General features: G+C 34.7%; 2 protein-coding genes across 5 annotated transcripts in view; one reads left to right on the forward strand and one right to left on the reverse strand.

Annotated features, from left to right (window-relative positions):
- Window positions 1-604, reverse strand: part of LOC148945188 (uncharacterized) — a 64,836-nt gene extending 64,232 nt beyond the window's left edge. For all 4 annotated transcript variants that reach the window (XM_089099617.1, XM_089099614.1, XM_089099616.1 and 1 more), the window contains exon 1: window positions 339-604. In XM_089099617.1, the coding sequence (XP_088955743.1) occupies window positions 339-377 (39 nt within the window). In that variant the 5' untranslated portion in view covers window positions 378-604. The remainder of the gene's footprint in view (window positions 1-338) is intronic.
- Window positions 605-861: 257 nt separating this feature from the next.
- The window catches only part of TBC1D5 (TBC1 domain family member 5), a 134,928-nt gene continuing 115,582 nt past the window's right edge, over window positions 862-20,207 (forward strand). Inside the window, exons 1-2 of the mRNA XM_089098837.1 lie at window positions 862-978; window positions 19,209-19,318. Coding sequence (XP_088954963.1) covers window positions 949-978; window positions 19,209-19,318 — 140 coding nt within the window. The 5' untranslated portion in view covers window positions 862-948. The remainder of the gene's footprint in view (window positions 979-19,208; window positions 19,319-20,207) is intronic.

Here is a 20,207-nt window from a genome sequence, read left to right on the forward strand (position 1 = left end):
AGTTCTCCTCCTTCAAAAAGTACTAACTAGGACTGTTCTGCATTACGAAGTAAGAATTGTTTTCTTAACTTGTTTCCTTATGTATGGCTGGAACCCTAGGCCTAGGTTTAGGCCTATACCATTTTACTGATTTTATTTATATTGTAGGAGTAGGCTATGGGATCAATAGGGGTAGGGGTGGACTAACAGAAAAGCAAACAGGATATTTGAAAAGAACATAAAGTAAGAAAACTAATCATACAACTTTCTTTGCTTTATAATGTTTCCATCAGAAGATCCACAACTCAACTATGTTGCATTTGTAACCCCTAATAACCTGTAAGTAGATATTACCATACCTCTTCAGGTAAAAGATTCCAAAGTCCTTCCATAATCATTTTTTGCCTAATTGTCAATTACTTTGCTGTAGAGCTGATTAAACAATCTTGGACTGTGGATCACGTAGGAGGACCCTGAGCCTTGCACTCGTATTCAGAGAAAAATTATGATAATTTGAGAAATCTTTAGATTGCTCCTAGCTGCAATTTAAGGTAATAACTTATTAATCGTCCTCTCTTGTCTGGTACTCTTCTTTGTGTCGATTGAGTTGCTTAGAAAAAAATCATTTCAAAAAGTCACACGATCAAATTTTAAATTGCTTATAAAATTTTGATTCCTTAATGATTCCACTCAATACTCAAATTTTCATTCTAAACCATAAAATTATTCAATAGATTAAAATACATAGGCTACTTCGAAAAATCTATCTTTGTTTGTCTCATCTTGGTGACTGATTAAATTGACTAGCCTATTTCAATAAATTCCTAAAAACAATTTCGATAGTTTAATATTCACGGAAAGTTATGGCATTTATTTTGAATCTCTATCAGGGTGCCACTGACATTGAAGCTGAATAGGTGTTTAATTAGTAAAGAAACACATCAAAAGAATATTCCATGCTGGCTTTTTATGTGCAGCAGGAGCCTAAAAAGTTGCAAGGTAGGTCTAATGTGTCAGCCTAACCTACCAATTGTTGATGAGATTATGTTGTCTTTAAATAGCCTAAGCCTAATTAAACATAGGCCTAGGCTATGCTAGTGTTGAAAACATTGTAGTTTGTTCTTTTTTCCAGACCAATCCCTAGCCTAGATCATTGTAGGCCGTCTAACAAATTTTTGAAGCTACCTCTTCAGGCCTAGCCTACATTCATAAAATTTCTACTAGGCCAGGAGTATACCCAATGGATATTATCTAAAAATTTCTATTCTATAGAATGTAAAAATAATATCCAACCATACTTAGTTATTGCCAAAATTATTCAACTAGTTAGCTATCTGAAAAATCCTTTTAAGCAAATAAGAAATTATCCAACTAGGAAAATAATTAAAATTTAAAAGAAAAATAGTTTTATCTTGCTAGCCAAATACAATAAAGCATAAGAGCCAACTTAGTATCTTTAACTAGGTGGATAATACTTTAACTTAATGCTTGTAATATATATCTAACTAGACAGATAAGTCAATTTTTCATACAAATTAGTGATAATATCCAACTAGTCAGACAATTTGTTCACTTAGACATAGCATAAACATCTAACTTAGTGGATAATACTTTATCCAGGCCCTTCTGATATTAATCAAACTAGGTAGGCTAGTTAAGTAACTTCCTGATTAGTTAAATATTTATTATAATATTTAAGACTAAGCATTATCTACCTATTAATATATTATTGCTGTGCCTAAGAGAAATAATTTATCTGGATAGTTGGATATTATACTAAAAGTGCAGAGACTAGTGTACCTTATGTATTCTCATAATTAGATCTCAATCAGGAGTCTTAAGACTTGGTATTAACAACCTAGTTACAGGTTCAGGCTTTGCCTAAGAGAAATAAATTATCTGGATAGTTGGATATTAACCCCAAACTGCTTAGAGAATCTTCTTATCTGCCTAGTTGGATATATATCAGAAACTCTAAGCAACCATATTACCAAACTAGGTAGATATTCTCTCTGTCTAAGAGAAGCAATTTATCTGGCTAGTTGGATATTATCCCAAAACTGCATAGCCTAATGAAATTTACTTATCCTCCTAGCTGGATATATATCATGAGTTCTGAGCCTTGGTATTAACCATCTAGTTAGATGTTCATGCTGTGCCTAAGATAAATTAAATATCTGTCTAGTTGGATATTTACCTTAATCTGCATAGAGAATCCCCTCATTTGCCTATTTGTATATATATCAAAAATACTAAGCAACATTATTATCCACCTAGTTAGATATTCTTGCTGTGCCAAAGAAAAACAATTTATCTAGCTAGTTCGATATTATCCCAAAACTGTATAATGAAATTTACTTATCCTCCTTGTTGGATATATTAGGAGTGTTAAGACTTGGTATTATCCACCTAGTTAGATGTTCATGCTATGACTAAGATAAAGGAATTATTTGGCTAGTTGGATATTAACACCAAACTGCTTAGAGAATCTTCTTATCTGCCTAGTTGGATATATATCAGAAACAATTAGCTACTTTTTTATCGATTTAGTTAGATAGTCTCTCTGCATCATAGACACTAATTCTCTGGCTTTTTTTATAAAAACATAACCCATTAAAGATAATCTTCTTATCGATATAGTTGGATCTATATCTGAAACACCAAGACATATTATTATCCATCTATTTAAACATCATAGCTATAATTAAGAGAAACAATTTATTTGGCTAGTTGGATATTATCCCAAAACTGTATAGCCTAATGGAATTTACTTATCCTCATAGTTGGATATATATCAGGAGTGTTAAGACTTGGTATTATCCACTTAGTTAGATGTTCATGCTGTGCCTAAGAGAAATGGATTATCTGGCTAGTGGGATATTAACCCCAAACTGCTTAGAGAATCTTCTTATCTGCCTAGTTGTATATATATAAGACACTCTAAGCAACATTATTATCCAACTAGGTAGATATTCTCTCAGCCTAAGAGAAACAATTTATCTGGCTAGTTGGATATTAACCCCAAACAGCTTAAAGAATCTTCTTATCTGCCTAGTTGGATATATATATCAGAAACACTAATCTACATTATTATCCACCTAGTTAGATATTCTTGCTGTGCCTAAGAGAAACAATTTATTTGGCTTGTTGGATATTATCCCAAAACTGCATAGCCTAATGGAATTTATTTATCCTCATAGTTGGATATATATCAGGAGTTTTAAGACTTGGTATTATCCACCTAGTTAGATGTTCATGCTATGCCTAAGAGAAATGAATTATCTGGCTAGTTGGATATTAACCCCAAACTGCATAGAGAATTTGCTTATCTACCTAGTTGGATATATATCAAAAACTCTAAGCAACATTATTACCCAACTAGGTAGATATTCTCTCAGCCTAAGAGAAACAATTTATCTGGCTAGTTGGATATTAACCCCAAACAGCTTAAAGAATCTTCTTATCTGCCTAGTTGGATATATATATCAGAAACACTAATCTACATTATTATCCACCTAGTTAGATATTCTTGCTGTGCCTAAGAGAAACAATTTATCTGGCTAGTTAGATATTATCCCAAAACTGTATAATGAAATTTACTTATCCTCCTAGTTGGATATATTAGGAGTGTTAAGACTTGGTATTATCCACCTAGTTAGATGTTCATGCTATGACTAAGAGAAATGAATTTTTTGGCTAGTTGGATATTAACCCCAAACTGCTTAGAGAATCTTCTTATCTGCCTATTTGGATATATATCAGAAACACTAAGCAACATTATTATAGAACTAGTTAGATATTCTCTCTGACAAAGAGAAAATAATTATCTGGCTAGTTGGATATTAACCCCAAATTGCTTAGAGAATCTTCTTATCTGCCTAGTAGGATATATATCAGAAACACTAAGCTACATTATTATCCACCTAGTTAGATATTCTTGCTGTGCCTAAGAGAAACAATTTATCTGGCTCGTTGGATATTATCTGAAAACTGTGTAATGGCATTTACTTATCCTCCCAGTTGGATATAGGCTATATCAGAAGTGTTAAGACTTGGTATTATCCACCTAGTTACATGTTCATGCTGTGCCTAAGAGAAATGAATTATCTGGCTAGTTGGATATTAACCCTAAACTGCTTTGAGAATCTTCTTATCTGCTAGTTGGATATATATATATCAGAAACACTAAGCTACATTATTATCTAACTAGGTGGATATTCTTGCTGTTCCTAAGAGAAACAATTTATCTGGCTAGTTGGATATTAACCCAAAACTGCTTAGAGAATTTTCTTATCTGCCTAGTTGGATATATATCCGAAACACTAAGCTATGTTATCAACCAACTAGGTAGATATTCTGTATATTGCATAGGCAGTCAAATGTTCAGCTAGGTAGGTAAAGGTGTAAGAGTCTTAAAAATGTTATTATCTGTCTAGCATGATATTTTATCTTGATACTAAGTGTAGTTGGATATTATTTTTACATTCTATAGAATGTATTTTTTTTAAGAATATCCATTGGGCACCTTCCCCTACTAGGCCTATGTCTAATCTATTGAATTTTCAAAGTTCCTTTTAGTTTCATCACATCCCAGCCCCCACCCCTGGCCTAATAACATGAATTAAGGCAATATACCTGTTACCAGTCAGCTTCTTTGTCATTGCTGCTATCTTATTGATGTGTCATCATCAGTTGTTGACTTTCTGTTTTAATGCCTGATGAGTAGTTAGTGGAAACATCTACCATTTGTCCATCAAAAACCATACAACCATAGGCCTACTGTAGGGTAAGATAATCCATAGTTGGACATCTAATCACCACTTTCATAGCTGGTAAATTTGCAGTTTCAACATAATTTAGCTAAAATCAAAGTGAATACATCAACTAATGCCTTTTTCTATACTCATTCATAATTCAATAATTGCTTTTCAAGCCCTTAATAGGACTCCAAAGGGTGATACAGTCAATAGTAACCAAAGTTTAATAATGTTTAAAAAAAAATGTCTAGACTAGTCAGTCAGAAACATGACAATTTATAGCTGATTCAAGAAAAGTAATTATTATTTCCCTTGTCTTAATAGCAAAATTTTATCTTGAAAACAATTTTGTTGGCATTTTTAAAAAGACCCTGAAACCCCTTGAAAACAACATCAATTTTGAGGGGTTTCTGGCTCTTTTTTTTAATTTCCACAGATGTTTCCCTAATAATGTTTTATTACTAAGACTAATGAAAATAATAATTGCCATTCTTGAATCAGCTACAAATGGCAATTTTTCTTACCAGCCAGATTTTTTTTTAAACCCATTTTAAACTTTTGGTTACTATAGACTACTGTGAACTCTTTTAGCCATTTAAGGGCTCAAAATGTAATTTCACCCAGAAGCAATTATTGAATTACAAAAGTAAAGGTATCAATTGATGTATTGACTTTTGTCTTAGCTAAATTTTTTTGAAAACAACAAATTTACAGACCAGTTAAATCACTATAAGATCTATAGGCTATTATAATATCTGTAAATTAGATTGTTTCACCATTGAATTTCTCTAAATATCCTTAATGAGACTGTGATTAGCTTATTTTGGCTTTACCCAATTTCTGATGTAGATCAGTTATGGGATGAACAAAATCAAAAATGACATTGCTTTCTATGCTGATAACTCTAAGGTGTTTTGGCCTGCAAATCAACAAATCTGCTGAGTGACCTTCATAAGATCCAAATATAAGCAGAGGACAGGCTGCTTGAATTTAACATATTGAAGTGATGTGTCCTTCATATTGGTAGCAACAATCTCCATTACCAATATACCATGTTGAATCTTAACTCACTGTTAAACTCAGCACTAAAGACAAATCCCGAAGAAAGAGATCTAGTAGTACTGATGGATAGACAAATAAAGTTCTACACCCACTTGTAACAAGTTATTTCATAATTAAATTCAGGCCTCAGTTTCCTTAATTAGACCATAACTTGCTGCTGCTATACAGTCTTCTTAATACTCTTTAAGGCTGTAGTCAGTTCTGTTTTGGATTTTGGAACTTGTCTTCTTTTAAGATAATAGCCCAATGAAAGGATTTCAGAGGTGTACAACAAAGTATATAGTTGTACCACAAGATTTTCTATGCTACAAGGGATTAGAATGCTTGCAGATTGCCAACACTCATCTTTAGTTGCTACTTTTGGGGACATACTGCTAACTTACAAGTATGATGCACAACAAACTGATCCTTTCTTTACCAAAAATTCAAGTAAGCACCATACAAGTGGGCACTCACTAAAGCTACTTAAACATTATGTCAATACAAGAACTTGTTAAAATTTCTTCTTTGAGTGTGTTGCCAACAACAGAAATATCTCCCTAGCTGAAATGGTGACTTTGTCCACAATTGGGCCCTTCAAGTCCAGACTTGACAAAAAATGAAATTACAAGTCATGGAAATGTTAGTAGGATTGTCTGTCCCACTCAACCATCAACTGATGCTAACTACTGAAGCTTTGCCATCATTGGCATGGAGCTCAGAAGATCCAACATGGATCTTAATTTTACACCAAATTGTGAATTAAGGTAATTTTCTATAGTAGAGCCTGATCTTGGGTACAATTTTAAACTTGAGCCTAATTTTGGAAAATGCTGCCTAATCTTGGACAAAAGATCTTAGAGTTAGAACAAAGTTTCTTAATCACAGACATACTCAATCTTGTGCATAGCCTATTTAATGTAAGACAAGTGTTGCAGAGTAAGTAACGCTTAATAATTGTGTTTAAATAGGCAAGACTACAAGGGTTAATTTTTTCTTAATTTAAATGTCTGAAAAGCAATGTTTTTCAAGACTGTAATCTGCCAATCCTGACTAGACTACTCCTATATACATCATGTCAAAGCTTAGGAACCCATTGTCTGTCTATTCTTTATATTAAAATTAAAATTTTTCAAAGTTTCTCATCTTTTCACTTTACAATAGTATATCTTGATTGAGTTTTATTATTTTGTAAGCCAAATTGTTTATATCTGAATTTAAATCAATATTTTATGTGTCAGTAACTAGTCCATTAGGCCTACCTTAACTCTATGATATTCATTTCTTCTATTGAGTTTAAACAGTAACATAGTAAACCCAAAGTATTTTATTGCAGAAATTTTACTAACTCAATCTGTTTACTAAGGTTTCAAAAATATTGAGGGGGAGAGGCACATCACTAAGTCATGCGCTACTCTGTATTATAGTCTGTAATTTCCAAAAAAATGGTATTCACCTCTAGGATCTTTATGAAAATGTACATATTTGTTTGATATGAGAATTGGCCTACCTGATTAGTAATTTAGCTTCCACTTTGGTCTAAATTATACCATTATCCAATATGTAGTTGTATTATGTTTATATATGCTGCAACATCTTGAATTGTAATCATAAAAATAGGGATTTGAATCAATAGCTTCATGTTGGCCCTAGTGAAAGTTGGGCACAGCAAATATCCTTCAGCATGCTTGCTCCCACCAAGCTTAGTTTAAGGGAACCTTAGTCACACATTTAGGCAGTTGTAAACGTTTTTATCACTCTCAAAGAATTTAGATGGTCCCCAAAGTTTTGGCTGGATGCACTATCCATCCTTACCAGAACCTGAATTTTGCAAAGAAAGCCATCATACCAAATACAACAAATTAAGAGAGAAACACAGGTTTGATTTAAATAAAGCAGCAGAATTACCTTTTATGCACTATAGACATTTGTTTTTGTCTTGTTTGGTGAGTAGCAGCAGTTCTAGAAGTGCCTAGGATGTGAGTTGTATTTATTTGTTTTGTTTTTTAGTTTTTTTTTCTTTCTTCCTCCCATGTGTATAGTTTGTGGCTTTTTTTTTAAGATTGTTTTATTTAAAATAATTAGTTTTCCATCTTTAAAGTTGTTTTTTTCTCTCTTTCTGTTGAGAAAGGCTCCAGGACGTGTAGCTGAAATATTTGGATTTTTTGTTAATTAAGGTTTTTTTTTTTCACTGCTTTGTTTAAATTGAACCTTTTTTTTGTTAATGGAAAAGCAATGTGGTGTTAGAAATTATTTAGCATGTCAAATACAATTAAAAGTTTTTTGGGGGTTATTTGTAACTAACTGTTTCTTAATGACAACAAAAGTGCCAGTTGAAAATACCCAATAGCAGGGGCAAATCTCCAGCATTTTTATTGGGGGGGGGGAAGAGGGATCCATATCTGGATAGTCAAAGGGCATAGAATGTATAATATTTGTTTCCAAATTATTGGGGGGGGGGCAACTGCCCCCCCCCTCCCCCCTTGCCACCCCCAAACAATGCCCCTCCCCAATAGAAAGCAAAGCTGCCATACAAGACCAGTTTATGAAAACTTTTGTGAACATTGACTGAAGAATGACTTTGCAAGATTTTTGGAATTACTATGTATTTTTTGAAGTTACTGATTACAAAATAAAATGAGAATTAGAATTACAAGCCCTTTTTACACACAAGTGTAATAATTTGAATTTAGCTATAATAACTACTAGCCAGAAACACCTTTCACTAGCAGTCTGGATATTTTCCAAGTCTGGCCAATTCTTGTCTTCATGGGAATATAGTTTGACAGATTTCTACCCTTTTAGTTGCAAAACGTCAGATGAAAAACTAAGCCAGCATCACTAGCCAGCTTGCAAATACAATTTTTTTGTAATATTTTGCTCCCATCTTCTTCTTTAAAATAAGTACTTTTAGGTACTTTCCCATTAGAGGTCTTTTCTTTTACACAAACTGTAGGGATTTAGTTGGTCGCCTTCTAGTGATGTTTTCCATAGGATGACAACCCCACAGCCCTCAGGGCAAGGGTTTTAAGTTATGTCCTGGGGGCATGTAAGGTATATATAGAAAGGGTGATTGTAAAGACTGGATTGGAAATCAGATGTTCAAGTGCCCTTTTTAAGATTCAGAGTGATCAGAGGTTGGATATCCCCTCATACACCTCATATTTTCCCAAAATGAGTATGATAGAAATTTTGAGATGCCTTGCAGAAAGGCTTTGCAAAATCCAGATGAAGTAAGAAGTGACAGCATTGCCTGGGCCCCAACCAATAGAGGACAGGCTCTCTCTCTTGTTCTATGAATATGTAAATAGGGATTTTCTTTTCCACAAAGTGTAGGAATTTAGTTGGTCACCTTCTTGTGATGCTTTCCATAGGGGTTATGCTTCTTCTGTTGTAACTCTCATAATTTTTATTTTTGACAAAACAGCCTTTTTTTTTATAGAAATGCCTTGCAGAATCTAGATAAAACAAGAGGAGACAGCATTGCCTGGGCCCGAGTCAACATAGGACATGTTTTCTCTCTTGTTCTATGACTGTGTAGATATGGATTTCAAACTGGATCTTCTGTTCATTTAACACTCAGAGAACCCTAGGAGCTCTAAGTAGCATGTAGTTAAAAAAACTCAGTTACCTGTTACATGGAGGTCAAACAGCAAGGCTTGCTTAACTGGAGCATATTTCAACAATTAGTTGAATGCTGTCTTTTGGCCAATTTTAAAAGTAAAACCATAGCAAACAAAGGAAAAACATAATCATGGACTTGATGTGGAAGACATTTGATTATAGAACAATATGCATACAGGCAAAATTGGCTGGCAGGGTGGGGCTGGAATGTAAAGAAACATTTTTTTGGTCACATCTTTTCAGCAGATGGGTATTATGGCTGATCTTTAGGTAAGGAACTTCTTCCCCTCCCACTGACAACAAAAATCATTATGGATGTTTGAGCATTTTGTTAGAGCCATAGCAAACAAAGGAGAAACATAATCATGGACTTGATTTGGAAGACATTTGATTATAGAACAATATGCATACAGGCAAAATTGGCTGGCAGGGTGGGGCTGGAATGTAAAGAAACATCTTTTTGGTCACATCTTTCCAGCAGATGGGTATTATGGCTGATCTTTAGGTAAAGAACTCCTTCCCCTCCCACTGACAACAAAAATCATTATGGATATTTGAGCATTTAGTGTACATTTTTCTTTGTAAAATATTCTGTGTCCTTCAGCATGTTTCCACCAGAAGGAAAATTTCAAGTAAGATTGGTTCAAAGGACATTTTGTGTAAAACATACTTTCAGACAGTTTGAACTCCTCCATCCCTTCAAAAAATTCCTCTGCCACCTCTTGAGATTTTGGTTGGATGTATCATGCTCTGCTCATTTGATTGGAAATCAAGAGTTCTAAGGCCCTTTTTAAGAGTCAAAGGTGATCATAGAGCAACTAGCCCCCCTCCCAAGCCTTTTCCCACAAATATATCTAACAGGAAATTTGAGGTAGCCATTGCATCAGATAAAATTCTTATGGAAGGGATTCTCATATAAACTTCAAAGAAGGCTCATTTGATTGGAAATTGCCCTTTTCCCCCAAATGCATCAGGTACAAATTTTGAGATAGACATTTTGTTAGAAATACTTCAAGGTTCAGATTAAAAAACACGGGTGTCAACACAGCCCCACAGAGCCCGGGGGCAGGCGTTGTAAGCTGTTCCCCGGGGGCATATAAGGTTCATATGGAAGGGATGCTTGTATAAACTTAAAAGAGGGCTCATTTGATTGGTAATTGAAAGTTCTAGTTCACTTTTTACAAGTCAAAAGTTATCAAAGGGGAGGTAGCCTCCTCCCCCACCCCTTTTCCCCCAAAAGCATCATATATAAATTCTGAGATAGACATTTTGTTAGAAAAAGTTCAAAGTTCAGATTAAAAAAAAACCACTGGCATCAACACAGCCCCACAGAGCACGGGTGCAGGCGTTGTAAGTTATGCCCTGGGTGTATATGGTTGTTATGGAAGGGATGCTCGTATAAACGTCATAGAGGGCTCATTTGATTGGAAAATGAAAGTTGTAGTTCAATTTTCAAGAGTCAAAAGAATCGAAGGGCAGCTAGTCCCCCCCACGTTCTTTTTCCCCAAAATGCATCAAATAATAATTTTTAGATGGCCAATTTGTTAATAATAGTTCAAGGGCCAGATAAAAAAATGTCCTGTATCAACACAACTCTCCAGGCCCCGGGAACAGATGTTGTAATTTATGCCCTGGGGGTATATATGGTTCTTAAGGAAGGGATGCTTGTATAAACTTCAGAGAGGGCTCATTTGTTTGGAAAGTGAAAGTTCTAGTTCACTTTTTAAGAGTCAAAAGAGATTAGAGGGCAACTAGCCTCCCCCCTCCATGCTATTTTTCCCCAAATACATCAAATAAAAATTTTGAGATAGCCCTGTTGTTAAAAATAATTAAAGGTTAGATAAAAAAAACCCTGGTGTTGATAAAACCCCCCAGGGCCATGGGATAGGCATTGTAAGTTATGCCCCGATTGGAGACGCTGGGCATTAGTGAACAAGTGCTAAATTGAGAGAGGAATTTGGGGCAATATTTGGGGGTGCCCACCCTCCCAGAGTCTTGGGCAAGTGACCCAAAAATTTGTGAAAAATTCAAATTTTTTTTCAGATTGTGGGGCTGAGCTTAGGCAATGAATTAGTACTATTTGAAAGATAAAGATGGCTTCAAACGATTGTTTGCCTGTTAATTTAAGGAAATTAATGGTCCTTTGTCAATTTTACATTTTTGGTCAACCTTCTTAAGACTAGGAGGGCGTGCCTTGTTAGCCTCTCATTAGAGGCAATCTAATAGTCTTATGTCAATTTTTGAATTCTTGATCAGCATGCCTAAGACTCTAGGCAGGCATGCCTTTCCAAAAACTAACCTGACAAGTATGTGTCCAATGAGAGAGTAATGCATACTCCTGCCATTTATCCATGCCCCAGCCCTTTAAACATTTGCCTCTTAATTACTTGGACTATCTGTCTTGGCTTTTCTCTGTCTACAGTTACCCAGTGTCTTGATGCAACCTATTGCAAAATACCTGATAACTTCAATTCAAGGGCATTTATGGTTCTTATGGAAGGGATGGTTGTATAAACTTCAAAGAGGGCTCATTTTTTTGAAAAGTGTAAGTGTTAGTTCAGTTTTTGAGAGTCAAAAGATATCGGAGGGCAACTAGCCCCCCCCCCTCCATGCTCTTTTTCCCCAAGTGCACCAAATAAAAAATTTAATGCATAAATAAAATCAAATAAAAAATAGTTCAAACATCGTATGTCAAGACTTTTGGGTTGACACAACCCCCCAGGGCCCGGGGTTAGGCGTTGTAAGTTACGTCCCGGGGGGAAATATGGTTCTTCTAGAAGGGATAATTGTAAGAATTTCAGAGAGGGCTCATTTGATTTAAAATTGAAAGTCCTAGTTCACTTTTATAGAGTCGAAAGAGATCTAAGGGCAATTAGCCCAGGGACATGCGTTGTAAGTTATACTCTGGGGATATATATGGTTCTTATAGAAGGCATGCTTGTATAAACTTCAGAGAGGGCTCATTTGATTGAAAATAGAAAGTTCTCGTTCACTTTTAAAGAGTCAAAAGAGACCAAAGGTTAATTATCCCCCCCCACACCCTTTTCACCAAACCCATCCAATAAAAATTTTGAGATAGCCATTTTTTTAAAAATAGTTCAAACATCAGATAAAAAAAACTCCGAGGTTGACACAAACCCATTTTTTCATTTTGATATTGTTACTTTGATGCCAGTTTTAATACTTTGATGAACATTTGATTTTTTTTGTAAAAAGTTTTTTTTTTTAACATTTGTTTTGATACTTTGATGAACATTTGATTATTTTTTTTAAAGTTTGATTTTGAAATAAGGGATTATTAAAAACTTGAAACTTTTTGCAATCAAAAATGAACAAAAATTAATTAAAAAAAAACTTTCCGAATAATAAGTTTCTCAAAGAAAAGTAAAGGTCATTTTAAACTTAAGCTCAGCAGATACAAATACCTTTTGAGATTCAAACTCAAAACGACCAGAAATTACTATTAAAGAATAAATGAAACCCAAAACGAACAGAAATTACCCTATTGCGTCAGTGGCGCTTTACTGAAAACTATATGCGTCTTGAACAGTCTTGGAAAGTATAAACAACATCAAATTAAATATTTGATGTATAATGGTATTAATTGTTGAAAGATCCATCTGTTCAAGAATTTATTTCACTATAATTTTATTTTTATTTTCAATGCTGTAAGAACTGGAAAAGAAAATATTTGTAATATAATTCGTTTTCAGTCAAGCGCCAATGACGCAGTAGGTTTTTGGTTTTTATTTACAGTTAAGAAAGGAGGCAGTATCCAAACACTTGTTTGTAGTGAAACTATATTCGTCTTGAACAACTTTAAAAAGAGGTAATAAATTAAACTGAATATTTGATGTATAATGATATTAATTGCTGAAAGCTCATCAGTTCAAAATTTTACTATAATTTTAATGTTTATTTTCAATATTAAGTACAAAAGAAACTATTTGTCATAAAATTGGTTTTCAGTAAAGCGTCAATGACGCCATAGGTCTTAGACTTTTACAGTGAGAGAAGGAGGTGATACCCAAACTCTTGTTTATAGTAATTTTTGTTCGTTTCAAGCTTGATTTGCATATTCAATTTAAGTTTCACTAGTTTTAAGATTTATTTAATAGTTTACATTTTTAGCTATTGCATTGCTGCTTGTATTGATTGTTTGTTTAATTTATTTTAGTTCTAAGTTTCATTTATACTTCAATAGGAAAATATTTTTTTTTGTTTTAAGCTTGGTTTTGATATTCAATCTAAGTATTACTCGCTTTAAGATCTATGTATTCATTTATATTATTACTTGTTGTATGATTGTTTATTTAATTTCTGTTCGTTTTGGGTTTCATTTTTTCTTTAATAGTAAATTTTGGTCGTTTTGAGTTTGAATTTTAAAAGTATTTGTATCTGCTGAGCTTAAGTTTAAAATGGCCTTTACTTTTCTTTGAAAAACTTATTTTTCAGAAATTTTATTTTTAATTAATATTTCTGAAACATCCTACAGAGGAGACGGAGTAAAGATTGAGATGGAGACATATTTCTGGTTAAAGACAAACCTAGTGAGTTTCAGTCAGGTCCTACTTACCTTACCTTAGATCCTCCTGTGCCTCCAGAGGCGTTTAGGGCATCCAAAAAGAGTCGCCAGTCATTTCTCATTGCTGCAGCCGCCTTGACATCTTCCCATTCAGGTTGGATTGAGGGTTGCGAGCTCAGCCTGGTAGCTCCATTGTAGGGAATTTTTGGGGCGTCTTCTTCTTCTGGTGCCATTGAAGGATGACCTTCGATAGTCAAGTTTTGGACATGCAGATCACATGACCGAGATATCTCCACTTCCTATATTTGATCACTTTGGTTACCAGTGGCTGAGATGTCTTCTCTTGCATAGTAGCGTTTGTTACTTTTTGGGACCAGCGGATATTTAGAATGTGCCTTAAGCACATGTTTTTTAACACAATGAGTTTCTTTTCAAGTATTTGATCTAGGCCCTATGTGCCAAGTTTCAGAATCATAGCAAAGCGTTTAGAGGACGTTGCTGTTGAACAGCCTCAGCTTCAGTTGGAGAAAGTACTTCTGGCTGCACCAAATTTGAGACAGTTTCCTGAAAGATGCATTAGCCTGGCCGATTCTTAACTTGACTTCTTGCTGATATGATCTTGAGTTGTGGATGGTACTTCCTAAGTACTTGAACTCTACAACTTTTTTTTCCTAAGGTCAGGAAAAAAAAGGTATGGCAGCATCCCTGACTTTTTTTTTTTTTGAATATATTTTATTCACTACAATAGCTGGAGCTAACATGAGCATGTCATCACACACAAAAAGAGACCCAAAACAAGGATAAAAAAATAAATCATTTTTTGGCAACACAAAAAATCAAGGCAGCAAGTCAATAAATTCAAGTTTTCAAGGTCAGTAAATTAAAATAATTCAATATAAAAATTAATATAAGTCAAGAATCAATTTTCACAGTTAAAATGGTGAACGTCTATAGTATAAACTTTATACAGAATATATATCCGAATATCAAATATATAAATGGTTGGTACATTCAAAAACACTCACAGGCAAATACCTGAAATAAACTGCATCAAACATTAAATATTTGTTAAGGTAAGTTATTAAAATACCAAGTAAAATAAGGGACAGATGATTTGAAATATCTCTTGGTACTAGAGGCTGAGTAAGTCATTAACTGTGGACAATTATTTTTATTTGTTGGTGTCTAGTGACTGGTCCTTCAGTAGGGGGGCTCTCAAGGTCAGTTAGTAGACCACGATGACCTGGGGAATTCAAACAATTTAGTTCAAATCGATATGTCAATACATGTCTACGACTATCAAGTGAATTCAAGTTGAGTTGTTATAGTGAATCATATGTTGAGTAATTGGGTCCAAGTATAATTTTACAGCTCTTTTTTGTATAATCTCAATTCTATCTGATTGATCTTTTGTCAAACCCAGTTGCCAAGCTGGACATGCATACTCAAGAGAAGTTCTAACGTAGCTGCAGTAAACAGACTTTAAAACCTCAGTTGGCATACCAAATTTCTTCAGGTTGGAAGTTCTCTTTGTTTTAAACGTTTTCTTTGTTGGCAGTAGGTAAATAAGAGAAGAGTGGTTGTTGACCTTTAGGAAGGAAAAAGTCATGTAAGAGCTCTCAGTTTTGCTGACTGTCAGTTTTACCTCTCCTAATTTCAGCTTTAAGGTCATTAAAAATTCTCGTCAAGTCACTGTTCAGTAGTCAGAGAGCTTAGTTGCAGTGATAATACAGTTAAATCATCAGCAAATTTAAAACGCTTACGAACTGTTGCTAAAATACGATTGGAAACAATTAGAAAAGAAAGTGGGCCTAATTTAGTCCCTTGTGGTGAACCACAAAAAATATCCAAAAATCCAGATGGCTCATGATCAGGGAGTTTGACACACTGAGATCTTTTAAATAGAAAACTTGCAAGAATATGTACAACAAATGGACGGGCACCCATAACCTTGGCTTGTTCCACTACTACATTGTGGTCAATACTATCAAAAGCCTTAACTATGTCAGCAAATAATGCATCAACATGAGCTCAATTTTTAATAAATGTTTAAGGATGGTATCCAATAATGTAACCAAACAATGAACAGTACTATGCCCGGGTCTAAATCTGGTTTGTAATGAATCTATAGTATCTTGTTTGTCCTCAAATAAACAAAAAAAACTGAAACTTTTTAAAACTTTTGAAAGAGGCGTTGTTTCTGAAATTAGCCTTACATTAGTAGTATCTTTAGGGGCCTTACATTTGGGGATTGGGGTAACATAAGCCTGTTTAAAAATACTAGGGAAAACGCCATCAAAAAATATTGGTTAATAATTGCCATTAAAGGAGTAGATAAATGATTAGCACACTCAATAATCAATTCAATTGGTATCTCTCTTGGGTAACTACATTTTCAAGGATCATGTGCCTTCAATTTCTTAACAACTGAACTAATCTCTAGGATAGGGATATTTGAAACTGAGTCTTTAGGTGGTAATATTGATAGTCGCAGATGAATTTTACAAATTGATGCAAAAAATTCATCAATCTCATTAGGTTGCAGGGGTTTACCACCATTATCTCAACTTCAACTTTGGTCACTTTTTTGCCAATAATATTCTGAACTGCATGATGGAACTTCCTTGGGTTGGATTGATATATTTTGCTTATTATTTTTGAACCATACTGCTTACGTGAACATCTTATTCTGTATGCAATTGTATATCTTAACATTTTGAAATCTTCCTCAGGTCCAGTTAAATGAAATTCATTTCTCAATTTTATCAGATCCCAAATATCTTGGGTAATCCATTGTTTTTCATTAGATTTCGCATATTTTTTTGGTGGAAAAATTTCAGAGTATTTTGAAAACAGTTCCTTACAAAATAAACGTGCCATTTCGTCACTATCAGACAATGTGAGGATATCCCACCAGTCACAATTTTTGAGCCGTTTCTTGTAGAGATTTGCTTGCTCAGGTGTGTAGGGCCTGTACACCACACTATTTTTTGTCGATTTGGGATAAAATGATTAGGTACCCAAGCAACACACATGTGGCCACTCATACCTAATGGGGGTATTGTAATATTCCAGACAGCTGCCAAAGATGAGATCTAACATACAACTACCTCTTCTTGGCAAATTAACACTCTGCTTAAGTGACAGTGAATTGCTCATCCATTTGGGATCCAAGTCATTAAAGTCCCCAGTCATTATGATACCAGCGTTAGGATACAAGGATCGCACATTATCAGCGCAATTCAGTAAGTAATTCACAAGGTCTTTACGATAAGGGCCACGAGGCGGATAGTAAACAACATATATCACCAGTAATGCCACTTCCTTAGGTAGCCTCTTAGTCCTGAACCACAACCATAAGACTTTGAAACCGTGTTTATTTGGTATATTGCTGAAATTGAGAACTCTGTTTTTTATAGATGATTGACAAATAATACCAACACCACCACCATGTGTTACTGTAATGTCATTGGGTGTCATTCTTGATTTGACATAGGTTCATGTCCATCAAATACAACATAATCTTCAGTCGCGGACCACAATTCATAGATACAAGCAATATCAATAAGTTCATTTCTCAAGCATAGTTCAACCTCTTCCATTTTGTTCATAAGTGACCGGACATTTGACAATAGTATTTTCGGAAATAAATAGGGATGAATTAAGGACTTTACACTGCAGTCTCGAATTCGCTTGCCAGCACAATGAATCGGTTCCAAGTTGGGAAAGTCGGAAAGCATGGTTTGAATGGTGGCTGAATCTTTGATTTCTCTAAAATTCCAGTCCTGTTGGTTGTTCGGACCAGACTGATTGGCGGAAGGCTGTCTAAAGTTGGTTCTTGCCAGTTTCTCCAGGGTTTCGAGAGGTGGTATGAAGGAGGAGGGATGTGCATTGGCTGATTTCAGACAGGCGGCATGAGTTTCAAACTCATAAGAGGTACTGGATATGGCTGTCTTTGGCAGCCCTGCATCAATAGAGGTGCATTTTTTCGCTCCCTGTTTTTTGGACTTCATAATTCAGTCTTGAAGCGTAGCTTTCTCCTTCTGCGGAAAGTGAGACGCACATTAGGACAACAATTCATGAAACAAAATTCATGTGCAAACTGTTTACACAAAGATTTGTGTGGCAGAAGATAACACTCGTCATGGCAGCTCCCTTTAAAAAAAACACGCAAATATGAAGAAACGTGCAATTCTCTGCCGTGCAATTCTTATGTGAAATCTGCAAAGACGTCGCTTGGGGGTAAGATTAGTTATATGAGTCTCTTCATCTGTATGAAGGGACTGAGGATACACTTGTTTAGTTTGAGGGGCTTGACTAGTAACAAAGCTACTGCACTGAACAGATACATCAGTACTGAGACATTTTGAGCTGGTCTTATTACCCTGGTTTAAGCACTTTTCACAGGTAAAAAGAAGAATTGTCTCAAGGGCTTCTGCGGAGCAAAAACTATGTCTGCATCAATTGTAGTGCAGGCCGCATGCATGTGGTGTAAGCATTGATGACAATCAAACGAGGGGTTGTTTTTTGTCGTTCCATCACATATGAGATGACTCAGTTCAGAACCTGAAGAGTCTTTTCTTTCCACCATTGTGTTTTCTACAGTAGCCATAAGTCTTGGTACTACGCCAGGAGCCGCTGGGGATTTTGTCAACACGTTTTCACTCAGGAAAATAGAACTCGTTTGAAATTGATCATGGATCTTCTTATTGTTATTTGGCTGTTTTGGACTGTTATTTTTCGACTTCAATTTAGTCATGATACAGTTTTTTGGAGAATCTTTTTTGCGCACAAATTACGCACACAAAGGTCTTCTTCAAATCATTTGAGTGCTTAGTTTTTCCACAGCTAAAATGAGACCATTTATTGCATTGAATACACTGCACGCTACCTGTTTTGCTAGTTATTATTTTTGAGCAGATGCCGCAAAATTCTGGATCCATAATAGATGATGCTGCTATGCACAAGGAGTTCAATCCTCTAAGTTAATTAAATCTCTTAGTCCAAGTCTCTGTAGTTAATAAATCATTAAATCCCAAGGGACTTGATACTTGCATAAGAGTGTATGCAAGTATTACAATAACTATGCTGTGCTAATACTTGTTTTTTGTTTGTGGGACAGACTAAACAATTTCCCTTTATTTTCTATGAGGAAAAATTTGTTTCATATGCATCTTGTTAGTTATGAGCCAAATGATCTGGAATAGATAAAGGGCTTATGCTTAAGTAACACTGTACTTTAGATTTAGAATTGCTTTTTTTTAATGTATATATTTTTTTAGGATTTGCTGTCAAATATTTACTTCATTCTAAGTCAATGCTCTAAGCAACAAAAGCAAGTATTTTACCTACTATACTATTCATTGATGACAGCTCCAAGTGATGATGATCGGTAAGTAAATAAGTTACAAAAAATTACTATGCTTACAAATTCAAGTTTTGTAAAAGACTATCAACCTTATTCTTCAGGTTCATTTCACAGTTCTATCCACATACAACAGATTAATGACTAAAACTATTAATCTAACTAGGCTATATATTTTTACTCAGTCAGGTTTTCATGGGGAATAGATTGTTGAAGGTCATTTACAAATAGTCTATGAGAACCCACTGGCTTAACATTATGAATGATAAGCAAATAATAAAAAAAAAAAAATGGAGAAACAAAAGGACAATACAGCCTACTAGGATGATTTTCAGCCAGTGACTGAGAAATACGAAACAAATAAGATATTCCGGCAAGGACTTTTGTAACGCTATCTTCAAGGCTCAGAAAATATAAAGGAAAAAAAAACTTTCATAGTACTCAAGAAACAAAAATCACTTGAAAAAAGCTGAAAAAAGGTAGCCACCTTATAAAAAAAGGAGCTAGAAAAAGGTTCTTTATCTTCATCTTCATAATGTAAGAGGTCCACAAACACCAAGAGATGTAGTTTTTGTTCATCTAGTTGTAGTACCGGATCTTCATTGTGAGTTAACGTACTAGGCAATCCTGGTATCGCAGACTTAAAGCAACACGGGAAAAACTAGTAAATTAGTTGTTTTAGTATCTCTATTGGTATTTTAAAAATAATTTTGTCATCATGGGGGAGGCTGGCAAGACTTCAGAATTATAGTGAACCAATCAGAGATTATACCGCAGAGCAAATACGTTTTAGGGCAATAGTCTTCTTGTACTTGGGCTGGCTATCAAACAAGACATGCTGGATAGTTTCATCAGATGAGAGCCAGGTACAACACAGAGGAGAATGGCACCAAAGAACAAAAGTAGGGAGTTGCTT

Source organism: Artemia sp. Qi Xiang Cuo, chromosome 13, assembly GCF_049724085.1.
Source record: "Artemia sp. Qi Xiang Cuo chromosome 13, ASM4972408v1, whole genome shotgun sequence".
Taxonomy (NCBI): domain Eukaryota; kingdom Metazoa; phylum Arthropoda; class Branchiopoda; order Anostraca; family Artemiidae; genus Artemia; species Artemia sp. Qi Xiang Cuo.